Source organism: Rattus norvegicus, chromosome 2 (assembly GCF_036323735.1).
Source record: "Rattus norvegicus strain BN/NHsdMcwi chromosome 2, GRCr8, whole genome shotgun sequence".
In the NCBI taxonomy this organism is placed as follows: Eukaryota; Metazoa; Chordata; class Mammalia; order Rodentia; family Muridae; genus Rattus; species Rattus norvegicus.
Window position 1 is genome coordinate 174,326,228 of NC_086020.1, and position 19,988 is coordinate 174,346,215.

Below are 19,988 nucleotides of genomic sequence, written 5' to 3' on the forward strand. Positions count from 1 at the left end.
CGATTCTCGAAGCCTATACCATAGAGGTATTTTCCTTCCATATGTTGGTTTTTTCCCTGGAAGCAATCACACCAGTGCTGGCGAGAGCATTCATCATTTCTGGTCCAGATGCAGTATTAGGCACTCTGGTCTGCATGGTCCCAGATAGACCTTCTCAGCTTTCTGGACTGCAGCTCTCATGTCACCCAAGCTAGAATGGTCATTGTGACAGATCTTGAACAGGGGAGATTTGCTTATATGATTTCTCTTTTGCGTTTGTTAAATTTTTCAGTAAAAAGAATTTTTTTTTTTTTGGCATTCTCCAAAATGAAGCTTTTTTTGCTTTGACCTACCACAGATGGCGTTTTTCCAGACAGACCCTGGATGACAGAATGTGGTATCTTCCCTATCAGCTTAAGGGATGGTCTCATATATGAGAAGGGTTTCGTACTTACTCCCAGTGACCATAAGTGCCATCCTGTGAGCCTGTCGTGTAGAGGACCTGCCTTGCTCTACTGTCTCTCCTGCTTATGCTCTCTTCCAGGAGTACCCTTTGCAGACAATTAGGAAAAGCATCTGAGAGATGCACGCGTCTCTGAATGTACCAAATTCCCTAAACTGATATGTTTACTTAAATTAGGTATTTTACAGTTCTTTTTATTTTTATTTTTTGTTTGCTAGTGTTCCTTTGCCAACTTTTTTGTGTCTGTACAACCTCTCAATTGAGAGTCTTGTCAGTTTGGGGATTTGGTTCACTTGGTTGTTTTCTACCTCAATTCTATATGCAGATCTCAAGAAAAGTCAGGGGTTCATAGACTTTTTCTGGTTGAGTGGAAACAGTTTTCTCCAGACCTCCGTGTTTTAAACAAGGCCTCACCATGTAACCCCAAGCTCATCTTCCTGTCTCAAACCTGTGTGTGCACCCCACCTCAGCATGTACAAAGCAGCCTTACCTTGGTGCTTTCTAATTCTAAGAGAAAGAGACATTGTTTTCTCTGATAATAAAATTGTCATGACTTTCCACTGTGGTCTCTCATGAATGTACTGTGTCACTTAAATAAAATCCTGTTGTTAAGCTTCGATTCTGCAGTGTCCACAGAGGAGCATGTTTGAACACCCATTCTTTGTCTTTATATTTAACAGTACTTTTTTTTATAAAGCATTTAATATTATATAGTTTTATATCCAGTATTATAATCTGCATTTTAATTTGACTGTTAGCATCACTTACAGCTAATATTAATTTTGATGTGGCTTGTTGATAGCTCGTTCCTTAGCTAGAAGCTCTGTCTTAAGAGGCTGTGGAACATTTAGGATGCAGAACCTGACTGGCAGAAGTGGGTCCTTAGTGGCAGGCCTTTGAGATGACAGCTATGTGTAGTTCCTAGTGCCTATGTGCTCCTATCCGCTCCTATGTGACGTGGCCACCACATGCTCCTGCCAGCACAGTCTGTGCTGCTCAGCAGTGCCTTCCCACCAAGAACCCTCCTATCTGCCTACCGTAAGTTCTTTATGTCAGAACTTGTGACACAGTGACAGAAGATCAGCTAATATCCCCATTAGCATTGGCAGCTCCATTTGCTTGTGGCACAGGCTCCCAGGGTGTCTTATCTACTGCCTGTCCAGAATTAGAATGAGCCATTTTTAAGGAGCCCAGTTTTTGGTTTTGTTTTTTTTTTTTAATGAGAAATAATTCAACTCATCTTTAAATACAAATTATTTTGAGAAAAAGGCCACTATTTTAATTCTCAGAATTCTCAAAATTTTTAGTTTAATGTGTTCTTTGACAACCACATATTTTAAAGTAACTTTTATCATGATCTTAAATTATGAAAAGCTTGGAGTAATTTTAAAAGGTCCGTCATAAGTCAAAATATCACTATTTGCAGATGATATGATAATATATTTAAGTGATCCCAAAAGTTCCACCAGAGAACTACTAAAGCTGATAAACAACTTCAGCAAAGTGGCTGGGTATAAAATTAACTCAAATAAATCAGTAGCCTTCCTCTACACAAAAGAGAAACAAGCCGAGAAAGAAATTAGGGAAACGACACCCTTCATAATAGACCCAAATAATATAAAGTACCTCGGTGTGACTTTAACCAAGCAAGTAAAAGATTTGTACAATAAGAACTTCAAGACACTGAAGAAAGAAATTGAAGAAGACCTCAGAAGATGGAAAGATCTCCCATGCTCATGGATTGGCAGGATTAATATAGTAAAAATGGCCATTTTACCAAAAGCGATCTACAGATTCAATGCAATCCCCATCAAAATACCAATCCAATTCTTCAAAGAGTTAGACAGAACAATTTGCAAATTCATCTGGAATAACAAAAAACCCAGGATAGCTAAAACTATCCTCAACAATAAAAGGACTTCAGGGGGAATCACTATCCCTGAACTCAAGCAGTAGTACAGAGCAATAGTGATTAAAAAAAACTGCATGGTATTGGTACAGAGACAGACAGATAGACCAATGGAATAGAATTGAAGACCCAGAAATGAACCCACACACCTATGGTCACTTGATTTTTGACAAAGGAGCCAAAACCATCCAATGGAAAAAAGATAGCATTTTCAGCAAATGGTGCTGGTTCAACTGGAGGTAACATGTAGAAGAATGCAGATCGATCCATCCTTATCACCCTGTACAAAGCTTAAGTCCAAGTGGATCAAGGACCTCCACATCAAACCAGACACACTCAAACTAATAGAAGAAAAACTAGGGAAGCATCTGGAACACATGGGCACTGGAAAAAATTTCCTGAACAAAACACCAATGGCTTATGCTCTAAGATCAAGAATCGACAAATGGGATCTCATAAAACTGCAAAGCTTCTGTAAGGCAAAGGACACTGTGGTTAGGACAAAACGGCAACCAACAGATTGGGAAAAGATCTTTACCAATCCTACAACAGATAGAGGGCTTATATCCAAAATATACAAAGAACTCAAGAAGTTAGACCGCAGGGAGACAAATAACCCTATTAAAAAATGGGGTTCAGAGCTAAACAAAGAATTCACAGCTGAGGAATGCCGAATGGCTGAGAAACACCTAAAGAAATGTTCAACATCTTTAGTCATAAGGGAAATGCAAATCAAAACAACCCTGAGATTTCACCTCACACCAGTGAGAATGGCTAAGATCAAAAACTCAGGTGACAGCAAATGCTGGCGAGGATGCGGAGAAAGAGGAACACTCCTCCATTGTTGGTGGGGTTGCAGACTGGTACAACCATTCTGGAAATCAGTCTGGAGGTTCCTCAGAAAATTGGACATTGAACTGCCTGAGGATCCAGCTATACCTCCTTTGGGCATATACCCAAAAGATGCCCCAACATATAAAAAAGACACGTGCTCCACTATGTTCGTCGCAGCCTTATTTATAATAGCCAGAAGCTGGAAAGAACCCAGATGCCCTTCAACAGAGGAATGGATACAGAAAATGTGGTACATCTACACAATGGAATATTACTCAGCTATCAAAAACAATGACTTTATGAAATTCGTAGGCAAATGGTTGGAACTGGAAAATATCATCCTGAGTGAGCTAACCCAATCACAGAAAGACATACATGGTATGCACTCATTGATAAGTGGCTATTAGCCCAAATGCTTGAATTACCCTAGACGCCTAGAGCAAATGAAACTCAAGACGGATGATCAAAATGTGAATGCTTCACTCCTTCTTTAAAAGGGGAACAAGAATACCCTTGGCAGGGAAGAGAGAGGCAAAGATTAAAACAGAGACTGAAGGAACACCCATTCAGAGCCTGCCCCACATGTGGCCCATACATATACAGCCACCCAATTAGACAAGATGGATGAAGCAAAGAAGTGCAGACCGACAGGAGCCGGATGTAGATCGCTCCTGAGAGACACAGCCAGAATACAGCAAATACAGAGGCGAATGCCAGCAGCAAACCACTGAACTGAGAATAGGACCCCCGTTGAAGGAATCAGAGAAAGAACTGGAAGAGCTTGAAGGGGCTCGAGACCCCATATGTACAACAATGCCAAGCAACCAGAGCTTCCAGGGACTAAGCCACTACCTAAAGACTATACATGGACTGATCCTGGACTCTGACCTCATAGGTAGCAATGAATATCCTAGTAAGAGCACCAGTGGAAGGGGAAGCCCTGGGTCCTGCTAAGACTGAACCCCCCAGTGAACTAGACTGTTGGGGGGAGGGCGGCAATGGGGTAGGGTGGGGAGGGGAACACCCATAAGGAAGGGGATGGGGGAGGGGGATGTTTGCCCGGAAACCGGGAAAGGGAATAACACTCGAAATGTATATAAGAAATACTCAAGTTAATAATTAAAAAAAAAAAAAAAAGTCCTTCATTTGGAAGAAAGACTGAGATATTGTATTTGTTTTTATGAGTGGTTGTAATTTAAATACTGATGTTAAGTAAAACATAAGTACTCCATATTAAAGTTTATGCTATATCACTACATGCAAAACAGAGGTAAATATAAGTAATCATTTTAGAAAGTGCTTCTTTCTGAATTTGACTTTATAATGGAATAACTGGGAACAGTACTTCCCTGTGCTCAGTTTCTATACCTAAGCCTTCTCTTAGGCATGGTGGATGAAATCTCTTGATACCTCTGCTTTATAACTGACTTAGTTACGGTGCCTCTGGGTACGGTGAATTAGTCATAATTCTCTAAAGATAGAGAACCATAAAGTGATAGCTACATCAGTATTCTTACATACAAAAAAGATCAAATGAAATATTTGGACATTGATGATCTTCTAGCATATCACCTTGTATAGGAAATTAAGATCAATTTTAGATTGTCCTCGTGAATCTGGCTTGCTTTTTTTCTCCTCTTTCAGTGGGAGAAGTTATTTGTTTTGTACTTTAGGTGATGCAGTCTAACTGGGGAGTGAGCGTCGTTAAGTCTGCTGAGGGCCTAGTGGAACTAAAGGTAGAGGAACGTAGACTCAGTCTTTCTCTCTGTCCTTGCTGCAGTGTCCCTTTGAACAGTGTAGGGAGAATCCTGGCCTAGACTGTTTAGTAGCCAGCTTTCACTTCATCTCAGGTCTTCAGCCTGGGGACTGTCTTTTTTTTTTTTTTTTTTTTTTTTTAAGATTTTATTTTATTGTATGAGTACACTGTAGTTGCCTTCAGACACACCAGAAGAGGGCATCAGATCCCATTACAGATGGTTGTGAGCCACCATGTGGTTCCTGGGATTTGAACTCAGGACCTCAGATAGAGCAGTCGGTGCTCTTAACCACTGAGCCATCTCTCCAGCCTGGGGACTGTCTTAAGGATAGTCTTGCTTGCCAATGCTTGCCAGGCTTTTATTCTGGTAATGTTATAGCCTTTAGTCCTTGATTATTTGTATATCAGGTCTCATTGCTCAAGATCAATTCCAAATTGTTATTAACATTTTCTAGTTTTTTGTATTGCCCAATAGCTATCCATGAGCTATGAGAATTACTAGGATCTTCTCTGTTTCAACTATTGAGATATTAGTGATTATCTGACTAAACTGATAACAATTACTACATCTCTCCTGAAAGGCAGTTATTTTAACTATTGCCCAATTATACTTTGTCTACTTAATATTTGAACTATCCTAGTAGTTTCTACAATACTTTACAACTCAGGTTCTTTTGACAAATATAGTATTTTTATTAATTCTTTGAAAATTTATATATGCAATTTTCTGAATATATTCACCCACACTCCTTGAACTATCCACGTACTTCCCTCCTCTCCAAATTTCATGTCTTTTTTTTTCTTTTAATGGCCCAGAGTCTTATCTGTGTGGACACTTCTAGGTACATGGTCAACCTATAAGGGTCCATACCTTAAAGAAAACTGTCTCTCCCCTTCCAGCAGCCCTCACTGATTCAGTAGCTCCTCAGCTACTGGCAGAACTCAGGTGCTTACCTGTGTATTGTCAGGTTTAGCCTGTACTACTCTAACTGTTTTTTAGTCATGGGGTAAGAGGAAGAATGGTGTGCATGCACATGGAGAACAGGGGACAACCTTAGGTGTCAGTCTTCACCACTTGTCTTGTTTTCTACAGTGTCTCTTCTTCACTGCTGTATATGCCAGACTGTTTGGCTTTTGAACTTCCATGGCTTTGTCTGCGTCTCTCTGTAGAGGTTTCCTGCGATTACAGGTGTAAGAACTATTGTGTCTAGCTTTACACTGGTCCTTAGATCCTAACTTGGGCATCAGGTTTGCACAACAAGCACTTTACCTACTAAGCTAACTCCTTAGCCCTATATTATACTGATATGTAACATTTTCCTTATAATATGATAGTTTTTCCAAGTGGACAGTAACCTATTTTTATTATCCTAAACCCCTGTCCCTCTTCTAATTTTGTTATTTGGCTATGTACCTTATGTGTACACTGTTAAACCATCGAGAGTTATTAACATTGATTTACAGTATAGACAAATTACTTAATTTGAATGGTCTTAAGTTGGTTCTTAAAATGAAATTTATGTACAAATAATATTTTTATCAACATTGAACCTCTTGTTTTTATTATTTTTATAATTTAAAATATATTTTATAAATTATATTTAGAATTTTAGATTCATTTTTTGGGCTCTTACTGGCATTTAGCTCAGTACTAGCTCTGTTCCATCTACATTGTGTTCATCAGTTTATGTGACTTTCTCAGACTCAGGTTAAGAACATTTAGTAAGAGAAATCTCCTTAATACTAAGTGTAGCTGATAAAGCAGATTTGTAATGGCAAATATATCTGAATCTAGCATTTTGAATGTTTGAAATGATTTGAGTTCTCCATAGGCACCCTAAGTAAACTGGAATACTTTATTTTTCCAAGATGTCATTATTAAATTGAAAGGGATAGTGTATATATTCAATTCCCCATTGAAACCTGTGTATAATGCGTTTTCAAGGGACTAAAAACATGCCTGCTACTGAAAGCAAAAGTGTTTGTTAGCTCTAAAAGCTCCAGAAGCTTGCTGATGGAATTGTTTCCTTGACAATATTAAAGAAAGCCTACAGTGTATGAAGATAAGTGCCAAGCCATCTCTGTCATATACAGCATATGACAAAACACCTTGCAAGCCAAGGTAGTATAAAATAATGGCCAGGCTTGTTTCATTTGTCATTTAGATACAAAAGATGCTAGAACTGAAATAAGACACGTGCGTTTCCTACAGTGCACTATGGCCTGAAAAACACAGACTCTTGTTTATTTTCTTCCTTAGATGGGTGGGACACCCCTGAAAGCAGATGGGATACAACCAGAATAACCACGGTTTTCTTTAAAAGGCTTCAAAAATGCATAGATTCCTGGCTCTTATCTGGAGTTGCTGCTAGGGTACACAGTTATCAAAGTTAAAGGGAGAGTAAATAGCAGACATTAGTTACAGTATACAGTTTAGATAGAAACTGTTTTAAAGCATGGTTTCAGTGTCCCCAAGACAAAAATATGCTTTTTCCACTTGTGATAACTTCTCCTAAAGTGCTTCCCCTGATATTATGTAAGTAGAAGAAGCACCTTAACAATATGTTGTTACATACACACATATATACATATATAACAAAAGCTATGCTATTGTGCAGAAATACAGTACATTTTCAGGTAATGTGTCTTAGTTTTTTTCTTTCTTTTTTAAAACATGAGTCTCACTGTGTAACCAACCCTAGCTGACGTGGAATTCACTGTGTAGACAGGCTGACCCCGAATTCACAGAAGTCTGCTAGGATTAATTAAAGGTGCATACTATACTACTATGCCCGGCTTTTTGTCCTTTCCTTTTCCTCTTCCTCTTCTTCCTCCTCTTCCTCCTCCTCCCCTCCTCCTCTTTCTTCTTCCTTCTTTCTTCCTTCTCCTCTTCCTTTTTTCTTCTTCCTTCTTTCTTCTTCTTTCTTTCTTCTTCCTTCTTCCTTCTTCCTTCTTTCTTCTTCATCCTCCTCCTCCTTCTCCTCCTTCTCTTTCTATATGCATCTTACTTTAACCCTTTAACCAAAACTTCCATGAATGAATTTTAATATCTGAGTTCAACATCAATATTTGCATTACCCCAGGTAGTACATACCATTCTAGGTCTGGCCTGCAGCTTGGTCTTAGTGCCCTAACTCTGCTGCCTGTAAGCAGATGACCAGCTGCTTGTACATTTTACATCTCCCAGACACGTTTTCACACCTGCAAAATGGAGAGTGTTAATAGGCCTGGATGGTACCGAATTGTTTTAAATATAGTAGTTTTGTTTATTTAAGGCTCCAAGAGTCTTTGTTTATATCCAACAAGTAGAAACATTGTTGTCATGCTGAGCATTCCTTTAGGTCTCTACACTGCTTGCTGGAATAGTCCCAAACCAATAATTAAAACAGTCACTGACCATTTTGACATAACATTTCTTTTACCATTCTCTGAACTGCAAGCCTTCATCTGTTCATATACATCAGGTACCTTACCCTTATTCTATACATTTGCCCTCAACATCATTATAATGTAAAACCTGAGAGGATGGTTGTTCACCAGCTTGTCTATTGTAGCCTTGTGCTTTGCCTTCACTGTCTGTCTCCATCAGTATGTGCTGGCACTCTGCTTTTAGAAGAGGATAAGCTCTGCCTGGTGCAGACTGATTCCGGATTTCCAGTCATACTGTCCGTACATGACAGTGTGAGATGGCTTTCAGGGATCGTCATGATCCCAACCAGAGCTGAAGTGGTCCTCTTGTGTTCCCTTCCGGAACCCTTCTCTACTTCGACATCTTTCCACTGCTCTGTCCACCACAAAGTGGGTCTTTGCAAAGCAGCATTCTTTAACTCTTTCAGGCGTTTATTCCTGGGATGTCCTCCAGACATTTTCTGCTCTTTCTTTAACTTTCTTTTTGTTTTCTTCAACAATATTCCTCAAGAAAACTTATACTGTAATGTGTGAAAAAGTCTGAGACTTGTGGATTTCAGAAGTTTGTTCATTTAAACAAATCCATGTGCTATAGGACTTCTGAGGTTTCCTGCCAATTCTTCCTGACTATCTTGGCCTCAGCAGCTATAAACATGGTTCCAAAGTTTGTGGAGCATCACTTCTGAAAGGTTGATGTGAGCTGTAGCAGTTCATATGTAAATGTCAAGCGTTAAGAAGGGAGGGCGTTGCCAGTGTATGATGTCACAGCAGCTGTGTTCACAGGATGTACTTTGCACAGAGCTCTCCTGAGCACCTCACACATATGGCTCTTAGATAAGCCTACTGAATAAAAGTCATATTTGAAAAATAGTGTTCAGACACTGGAATTAGGAAAAACAGCAGCCAGTACAGCACTTTCAGATAGATACAAAGATGTGAAGAGGGGGTTTTAAATCTTACCTTTGAGTTGCTAAGATTGAAGTTGAGTTTGAGCTAGATTACTTGTTACTTCATCTCACGTTTTTGTGAATAAATAGGCAGGTTTTATAAGTTACAAAATTCAATCTGGAATCATTATTCTTTTATTAAGTAACTTCAAGTTACAGTTCTCCAAATTTGAAGCAAAGAAAGAAAAAGCTAATTTTTACAGGTAGTTAAGAGTCAGTGAAGTTTTAAGGGGTCTATGAAAACAAAACTTTTTCATTAATGTGATTAAAAGATGATTGTCAGTTGCTTTGATATTTTCCAGCTTTTCATATCAATTATCTAGGTGCTTAGATCTATGAAAAATGAGTTTACTTTTGGACATATCAGAAGCTGCAGTGAGGGAGCCTAGTGGGCAGGGAGACTACAGTGCTCCTCTCATCCTGCCCCGTGGGTACTGGTTATAATGTTTATCAAGCTTGATTGATGGCCCTTCTTCTTAAATATCCCTGGTTAAATAACCCCAGGGAAGAAATAATTAAGAACAACTTTCTGTGCCAGATCTGAACTGGGTGCATTACGTGGAATATTTTTGTTAATTAGCAAAGTACTTCTCAAGAAGTAGTAGCAATAATTTTTTGTTGTAATAAGTTTACAAAGCTGATTTAAACACTGCCACTTTATAAATTCTACATATGCTCACTAACAGGCCACTTGTTACCCTCCTGGAGATGCTGCCTCGCAGTGTGTATAAAACCACTGATGCAGTCTCAGACTAGGGACTTGTCACTTTGCCCTACCATTTTCAAGAAAATTAGTTTCTTAACATTTTAAGTTTGTTTTTCCTAATTTATTCCAGCTTTTATTTCCATTTTCACATAGTTAATGATACTCCAAATTTCAAATTGCTATATTTTTATCTTAATGTTACATGCTATTTTACCCTTATTTTATAGCGATTAAAATTTCTATTTTATTCTGTTTATTTTTCCATGCCCTAATGATATTTTATTGTTCTTTGTAATGAACTTAAATTATGTACTTTTTTGTATTTTTAATCAATATTTATTTTTCATTTATTGTTACCAAGAAATTATGGCCAGTTTTAAATGCCAGGTTTTTTGTTTCTTTCTTTAAAATTCTGCTGATTAAAAATAATGTCCTGTCTAGCAATTGTACAGAGAATTCAATGTGAGATGAGAACACTAGCCATCTCCCTGAACTGCCTAGCCATTGTTAGCCATAATATACCAGATAAGTAAGAGGAGGTGTCAGCACTAACTTTCAGCTCCTCTGCCGAGAGGAGAGAGCAGCTTGGAATGCTGGTTTAGACGATATTTTTAAAATGCTTTAAATGTTTTAACGGAGGTGCACTTGATATCTGACTGACTCTTGCTTAGTTAAATGTTCCGTAGCATTATAATGTAGTTGGATTCTGCTCATCTTTTAAAGCAGTTGTCAGAAAAATATGAGCCAGCATGGTAGAATGTATTAGCTCAATACATTGTCTCCATTTTATTATGAAGCTGCTGAGGAAGCCATGATATACAGCACTGTCATTACAGATCTATTGTTAGGATGGCTCCACAGTCTTCTTTGCACTGCCATTAATTTATAGCAGTAAACAATATGTAGCCTTCCGACTGCAGCAGAGCAGAATCTTTTAATGAGGTGGATGTTATTACCACAATAAATCAGTGCTTTCCCGTAATGTATAATTCAATGTGTGTATTCCCACTGTAACTTCTCTGAGTAAGCTGATAGTGTGTCATTGTCAGTGCACAGCTCAACTGCTCCTTTTTTTTTAAAACCTTCCTCTATTTGGTGACTTCTTTTTTATATGCTTGCAAATAAATGTGGTATGTCTTGATAGCTGTCCCGTAGCAGGCATCAGAAACCAACTGTGACAATACCAGCCAGAATCGATACTGCGCGTTCTACCTACATGAATCTCAGTGTGATGCCTTTTCTTTCAGATGCTACTGAAATCAATCCTAATTGGTCTTAGCATTATATTCAAGAAATGTGATTCTATAACTATCGATTCACCGAGGTACTCATTTGGAGAGTAATAAAAATAGGAGCAGATAAAGTGTATTCTTAATATGCTGCTGAACCATACAAAAGGCACATTGATTCTATTTTTAATTCATATAATTTGTCTTCTAGTGACTTTATTTCTTTTCTTCTTTTTACATGGCTGTATCTTTAGGGATAACAACTAAAATACATTTAAAGACCCTCCATTTTGGTTCTGTAACAAAGAAAGAATTCTAGGGTAATTTTAATTCTTACCAGGTATTTAGTAAGTCAGATAAAATTCTGTGTTTTTAAAGATTAAGTTTTAAAGTAGAAGTTGACAATATAAAACAATGTTTTTCAGAACCAAGATGCCATTGAATAAAAATGATTCCAATTATTAACAATTTTGAGGGTAAAACAACTAACATTAAGAAATATAGCCAAAATAATGACTTCAAAATGTTACTTATAATCATAATATGAAAAATATTTCAAGACCGGGTCTGAACATGGCTTTCTTTTCACTGTGTGACTTCTGAGTAGTCTATTTTAAAAGAATGTTATTTGTTTTAGTTTAGCATTTTCCTTGTGAATAGTCAGATATTTTCTTGATCTTATAAATATAATTTGTAAAGTTTCATGAGAGATATAAAACAATTCGGTGTCTCATTAGAGAAGTTAATTTTTACTTGTATTTATAGTTTGAGTAAGGAGTACAGATTTTCTGCAGGTCAGAATGTTTCCATAGAGTGAATTGTAATTTAATGTGGCTGATTTTAACATTTTTAGAGCAGTAGTTCAGTTTTGAAATTCTCAAGGATACTCTTGTCTTCCTTAAGAAAATGTCACAATGTTGCCCACTGTTTATACAGTCGGTACATTCCCTGAGTAGCCACAGCCATTTCATGCCTTTGTCAAGCAATGTTCATTCTGGATGCTTTATAGGCAATTGTTGTACTTAAACTCTTTTACTGTCTAAAAGATTACATAGAAAATAATAGCCTTCATTGAGTGGCTTGAAGGACCTTAATGTATATTCTTACTTCATTTTCCAAAATGACCATCTGACTGGGCATGAGTTTTCTTTTTTTTCTTTTTTCTTTTTTTTTTTCAGAGCTGGGAACCGAACCCAGGGCCTTGAGCTTGGGGCATGAGTTTTCTAATGAGTCCAGGGTCTTCACTTTGCTTTACTGATTTGCTTCTGTTTAAATGTTTTAATTTCAGTATAAGATCAGATATTCTTGCCATTCCTTGGGGTGGGGGATGGATGACGACGAAGACATTCACTTAAGCAGGCATTTAGAGGCTAGCAGTAAACATTGCGTGTCTTCCTCTATCTCTTTCTACCTTATATTTTGAGACAAGATCTCTTACTGAAACTGCAGCTCAGTGATTTGGCTAAGCTGACTTTCCAGCAAGCTCCAGGGATCTGCTTATCTCCGCCTCCTAAGTGTTAGACTTACAGTTGTATGTCACCTTTCCCAGCTTTTTCATGGTTGCTTCAGATTTGAACTCAGGTCCTAATGATTACACTGCAAGATTTCACTCATTGAGCTATCTGCACAGCCCACCGTCCTCTACCTTTTGATTGAATTTATGTTAGTAGAACCTTCTAATTGAATCTTACTCCATTTCTCCTACGACATCTTTGCTCTGCATTCAGCCCCTCTTGCCAGCTTCTTCTCAGAGACAGAAGTAAGCCCTCTAGTGCCAAGATGTTTCTGGTTGCTGCTTCTGATTAGAGATGCTTCCTAAGATATGGTGCAGCTCAAGCGCAGGTTATGTAATTTGCCTTTTCAGACTGGGTGCTTAAAAAGCTGTTTGCCCATCTACCTCCTTATCTGTATATCCTTAGCCATGCTGGGGAAAAATGTGAAATTTTCTGTTTGTTCTTCCAGTATAGGCACCGCTGTTTTTCTAACTGCAAATACATATATTCTTACATTTTATTTCATGCATACTTAAAGGATAATCCTAGAAGAATGGAAGAAATGAAGGATGATTACATTTATACTTCTTTCTCTCCCTTCTATTCTAATGGCAGCCAATAGGAGCTTTGAATCCCAAAAGAGCAGCATTCTTTGCAGAGCGATTTGAGTCATGGGAAGATGATCAAGTTCCAAAGTTCCACTATGGTACTCATTACTCGACTGCAAGTTTTGTTCTTGCGTGGCTTCTAAGAATAGTAAGTTCAATTTAAATAATAGACCATGACTAAATCAGTCCAATGTTTCAGAAACTGGGGAATGATTGGAAATCATCAGCATTTTTTTAATATTGAAAATAGTTTTAAACAGTTGAGCTTTTAAATAAATGCTTTTAAATAAATTGTGTGCCCTGACCATAAAAATGTTGCCTCTAGAATTGTATCCAAATCTGTATCTTCAGATGGTGCCCATCATACCAGATTAGCTGGGTTCTTTTCAAGTATGGCTTGTTAATTAAGAAGCAGCTAACATTTTGGTAACACAGACACATTTACATATTCTGGTACTTTGCTCTAAATGGAGTAAGATGTGTTTTCAAGTAACCAGCACTGTTGTGTAATGATAACATTAGTAAAACAAGAAATGTTTCTATAAAATTGAAAGGTGATTCAAGTACTAAAAGGAAATGTCTTTGGGAGCATAGGCAGCAGCACATTGTTAATTAAAGCTTATGAATAGAGTATGGAAAGACATAAGTCAGAAGAATATGGACAGACATATGTCTTACAGTATGGACAGACTTACGTCTTAGATGTAGTTTACACACTTAGCTACTGCCATACAGTTACCCACAAATACATGTTTAGATGTTAAGTAAGAGATGTTCTTTAACTAAGGCTTTTAAACCTTCCAAACATTTTTCTTTCCTTAAATTGTGAGCCAGCCGTAAAGTACAAAAATTACATATTGTGCTGTTTCCTGAAAAATGAAGCAAATGCATTTAATTCATGTCTAAATGATATTAACAATTTATTTTTGGCAAGGAAGAAATTATTACGATACCAAAATTTTGAAGGCATAGGAACATTTGGGGAAAAAAATTAAGAGTTATAATGTAATAATTCGCTACAACTTACATTCTATACATTGGACATATTACTAACTAATGAGTACTATTAGTTTCAAATGTGTACTATTAGTTTCAAATGTATATGTAAAGATTTTTATAATCGTGAAAACATAAAATTTTTCTTTTACTTCCTATTTTTTAGGAACCCTTTACAACTTACTTTCTAAATCTGCAAGGAGGGAAATTTGATCATGCAGACAGGACATTCTCATCAGTTTCCAGAGCATGGCGAAATAGTCAGCGTGATACATCTGACATTAAGGTACAGAAATATTTCATTTTATGGTTCTTACAGCCAGGTTATTTCTTATTGAGTAAATGTTCCGTATTCTCTCACCTGATCCAGCCATATTTGTAGAAGGTAAACCTCAGAGAATGAAACCTTAATTAAATGGCCGAGAACCATTGTCCATGATTTTTGTTTTCTTCTTTGTATGCGACTGTCTGTCTACTCATCCTGAATGTCTTTCATTTCACTAGTTGGAAATTTCTAATTATAGAATATTGTTCCTGTCCCCGCCAGCGGGGACCCAGTTATTCAGGGTCCCGAAGGGGCGCTACCCTTGGGCCTAAATGGGGGGCGAGAGAAGAAGGAGACCAAGCAAGATTCTGTTGTCAAGGTCTCGTTTATTGAGAGAAATGTACAGCAATTAAAGCTCTGAGGCAGGAATAGAAGCGGGAACTGAAGCTTAGGGTGGGGGAGTTTGGGAAGTGCCCAAGGATATAAGGTGAATCACTACACTGCAAGATATCCTCCTATAACAAAGAGGCAACAGTCTTCCAGGGACATGTTCTTTGAAAAGGTCGAACCCTTCTCAGGAATCTGCTCAGGAACATCCGGTGTTTTGCTCAGGCTGAAACATCCTGTCATTGCTCCCAGGGTCTTCCTGGGAGAGGCTTTAGTTCAACAATCTCATGTCTGTATGGCAGTCATTTCAAGGTTGAACCTCTGTGGCCATGCAGCCCAGAGTCACGTAGCCACCTTGAGCTATGCAGTCACAAAACGGACAGGCCCAAATCCAATATGGCTTACTACATGTTCCTCTTCCCCATATCATTTGAATTGTATGTATATAAGCATATGTATGTATATGAACACAATTCCAAGCATAGTGAAGAAAATTACCACAGTATGAAAATAGGAAAAATCTCGGGCATATTTATTTGTATTTGTATCTCTCAAAGGTCTATTTTTAAAATAATCACTGTTGTCGGTACTATAATCCTTGCCAGACTTCTGCTTCTATCCTCAGACGTCCAATAAGGAACTGGATTGGGTGCTGTTAAAGCATAATGAGGTCAACCGATTGTTTTTAGGCCCCTTACAGTCTTATAAAGTAATATAACTTATATATAAATAATTGTACCATATGGGGAGAAGAAGCACCACATGAGAACAGGCATTTGCAGAAAAAAGTTATATTACCATGCATGTATTACTACAGAACACTTACAAAGTGTGTGCTGGGTAATAATGCTGAGCCACATTGAGCTATGCTACTTTACCAGATAAAATATATTCTATTTTATTTGACATTATAGATTACAATATTGCTATATTAGAGATACTTTATTGAAGATTCTATTGTATGCAAAAGTAATCTTTTCTATTGGAAAATCTGTCGAGATTTTTTTAATCTCATAATATACTCTGAAGCACTATTGAAATTCTCTTTTAAATGGTCAGCAGTGGGCCACTTAGATGGCTTAGCAGGTGAAGTGCTTGTTACATAAGCTAGACACCTGATTTAAGGACCCAGGTAAACATGGAGGAGGACACCAAGCCCCAGAGTTGTCCTCTAAACTCCACACTCATGTGTTGGCATGTGCGTATCTTCACACGTATCACACAAAAACCACAATAATAAAATCTTTTTCAAAAGTATCTTAAATAGATAAGTTTCTGTTGATGGTGAGGTACAGTTGATAGAAACAGTTAAGAGATTTAATGACTGTTGTTAAAACCTGTTCCCTATTTCTCTATTTCATACTCAACTATTAGGAAGTTATAAGAAATATGGATGGATACATGAAAAAAATGGACGAACCTGACTTTTTTGTTGCCCAGAATACTTAAGGATTTTCTTTTTACTCTTTCCATTCTGTATCTCCTAAGCCTCATAACCAAAATATAACTTTGTACTTCATTTTGCTAATAGAAAGATACACTGGATTGTTATAATTTTGAGAATTACTTTTCATTCTCTACTGAAGAAACATTGAATGTCTTCAGCTTTCTGTTTCTGTTTCTCCTAATAATGAAATTGTTGCTTAAGCTTAGATGGACAGGAAGTATACATGACAGATTCTTGTGGTTTTCTTCTCTATTTTTTTCATAAAATACCAGACTTTCCTCTCAGATTTCTTTTCATAGTATTATGTTTATTCTAAAGTAATTTTATACATGGATTCAATGTATCTTGGTTATGTTCATCACCAATTCCCTCCTCCCATTACTATCGAAACTTCTCCCAAATTATCATTTCATTCATGTCTTCTTTTTATTTTGTTTTATTTTATTATTGAAAATAAAGGTATTTTCATAAAATATATTCTGATCATGGCTTCCTCTTCCTTATCTACTCCCATATCTCCTGCCCTTCCAATTCCATGCCTTTTTTCTGTCTCTTTTAAGAAAACAATCAGGCTAATAAAAAGACAATAGATAAAGAGAAAAAAAGCAATATAAAAAGACTTGAGACACCCCACCCCCACTGCTCCAAAAGGAAACTAAGAGTATAAGAAATGCATATACACACACCATAAAATGCAAATAAAAACTTAGTAAAAAACAATATGAGACAATTAACAACAAACCTTAAAGTTTATTTTCTGTTGGCCCTCTACTGATGGGAGGAGGCCTGACTTTAAGTGCAATTCAGAGACGTAGTGAGAGATTCCCTTGGAGAAACTAGTGTTTCCTCTATGAGTGTGTGTTAGTTGGATGTAGTTTCTTGGCTAGCAATTAGAAATGGTACCCACTTCTACCTCTCAGTGCTGGGACCCAATCTTGCTCGAATGTACATGGGCCGTAGGCATATTGCCACACTCTGAGTTCATATGTATGTCAGTCCCATTGTGTCTGGAAGGACCTTCTCGATATCATCCATCCCGATTGGCTTCTCTTCTACATAGTTCTTTGAGCCCTGAGGGTAGAGATTTGATGGGTACACCCTACTTAAGACTGAGTGTTCCCAGTCTTTCACTCTGCACACTCTCCAGTTCTGGGTCTCTATTGTGCACCTATCTGCTGATGAGAAAGGTTTCTGATAAGTGCTGGATAGGGAACTAATCTTCAGAGACAGGGTATCATTAGGAATCATCTTATTACTGTGTTTCTTTAGCACAGTAGTAGTTTTTGGTTTTCCCCTACGTGCATGGTCAGTCTAGTCTCGGGTTCTTGGACCTGCAGCCAGTCTAACTGTTCAACTTGTAGCTCTTATTCCAGAGGCACAAGCCGGTGAAAAGTGACTATTATTCTAATATAACCAATTAACATGTCTTCTTTAGGCTCTTCAGTGTGGAGAAACACACATACACACACACACACACACACACATTTCCCCCAGACTGTAGATTCCCCTCCTTCTATTCCTCCCAGCCCTGTCCCATTCCTCCTCTGTTTCTCTTCAGAGAACACCTGAAGAGGAGAGAGCCTCAGTTGAGAAAATGCCTCCATAGGATTGGGCTGTAGGCAAGCCTATAGAACGGTTTCTTAATTAATGATTGATGTGGGAGGGCCAAGCCCATTGTGGGTGGGGCCACCCCTGGGCAGGAGGTCCTGGGTTCTATATGGAAAGCAGGCTGAGCAAGCCCTGGGGAAGAAGCCAGTAAGCAGCACCCTCCATGGCCTCTATGTCAGCTCCCACCTCCAGGTTGCTGCCATGATTATGTTCCTGCCCTGAATTCCTGATGAAGAATAATGATGTGGAAGCACAAGCTAAATCACCCTTGCCTCCTCAAGTTGCTTTGGTTTTATCACAGCAGCAGTAACCTTAACTAGGACAATGAGAGTCACTTGCAATATCTTTGTTTGACTTTATAAATTTTTCATTTCCGATTTTATCTCAGTTTATGTTTTCTTTAGTCATTCTGTTTCTACTTTTATGTCTTGAACTATTTCCTTAATTTCATTCTGTTCTTTGTTTCACAGACTTCATTAAGGAATTTGTTCCTAACCTCTTTAACATATACACAATCCTTGAACATATTCACAATTACTGTTTTAAATCCTTGTCTCGTCCTTCAGTTAAATTGCATTTCTCACACAACCACAGTAGGCTTGCCGGTTTCTGGTGGAGACATAGTGTCCTGGCTATTTTTGATGACGCGTTTATGCTGGCCTGGCGTCTAGACACCTGGGTGGGGATGGTTGAGGCGGTGGTTGGTGTTGATATTCGGTCTAGGCTTTGTTGGATGGCTGTTCCGTTCTCTAGTTTCTGTTGTGCTCACTGAATCTTAGGAAACTGTTGGTTGTGGAGTGCCAGGTAGGGTTGCTTCTGCAGTCTGCTGGGTGGCAGACTGAGAAAAAGGCTGTGAATTGTAAATAGCTTCAGGAAATAGCTAAGAAAATCTCCTTCACACCTAAGAGGTGGAATCCCCAGGGGTTTGGAGGTGTGGGAAGAGGAGGTTTTGCAAGTTGGTTGAAGTAAAGCAGTTAAAAGTTTGGGGAGCCAGGGTCAAAGGGCTGAGGTGTCCTGGGTCTGAATCTTGTTGGAATCTTCACTGGATGGTGTTGAGGTGGAATGCGGGGCTCCTATAAGCAAGTGGGACTGAGTGAGAGAGAGAATGAAGACACAGAAAGGAAGACAGGAAGGAAGGAGTGATTCACCTGCCTGGCAGCTATGACCACTGGGAATACAGAGTAGCAAGTGTTTCTAGGTACAGGCAGCAGACACACAGGGGTTGGAGGAGTGGGGAGGGAAGAGAGGCCCCTGTGAGCCATCTGCTACAGGATTAGCAGGGACACTGGAATGACTGAAGAGGCATACAGGGAGGAGAGTGGATGGCCTCTGAGTCCAGGTCAGGTGTTTGCATTGAGGAACTGCAGGTGGGAAGTGTTTCTGTGTATAAGACTCTGTCCCAGAGGCCTTAACAACAACAACCACACACCAACACACCCAGTCTAGTTATTGCTGTCCTAATAGCATGCATGGGTGGGTGTGGGCTCAAAAGTCATTATTTAGTGTGTATCTGATTGAATTTTTACTTTCTTTCAAATATCCTATACTTTAAAAATTAAACCAGGAAAGGAAAACCCAACAAAGCAACTAAAAGAAACAAACAAAAGAACCAATGGTCATCTGCTCTCTCCTTTCTTATTTTTCTTATGTTTTTTCTTCAGTAAAGAGTTTGGAATAATAATGGGCGCTCTAACTGACATCTTAAAGACTATTAGCAATTTACTAAACTTGCAGTTCTGAGCATGGTAGTTAACAAATAGAGTAACCTCTGGTTTCCTAACAGTATCATTTAAGGCATCTATAGAGGTATGGTGAGAAACTTGGTGGGTTGGCTTTTCTCTGCTCTTCTTCTGCCCTGAGGGCTTACTGTGCTATCCAGGCGGCCTTCACACTCCCGGGCTCTGGCTCTCCTTCCTTACCCTACAGCTGGGACTGTAATGAAATAGCACCATG

The 19,988-nt window shown here is 38.4% G+C and overlaps 1 protein-coding gene across 5 annotated transcripts in view; it reads left to right on the top strand.

The window, feature by feature from the left end:
- Positions 1 to 19,988, top strand: part of Lrba (LPS responsive beige-like anchor protein) — a 581,207-nt gene that overhangs the window by 406,898 nt on the left and 154,321 nt on the right. For all 5 annotated transcript variants that reach the window (XM_039102651.2, XM_039102649.2, XM_039102652.2 and 2 more), the window contains 2 exons: positions 13,340 to 13,480; positions 14,495 to 14,614. In XM_039102651.2, coding sequence (XP_038958579.1) covers positions 13,340 to 13,480; positions 14,495 to 14,614 — 261 coding nt within the window. The remainder of the gene's footprint in view (positions 1 to 13,339; positions 13,481 to 14,494; positions 14,615 to 19,988) is intronic.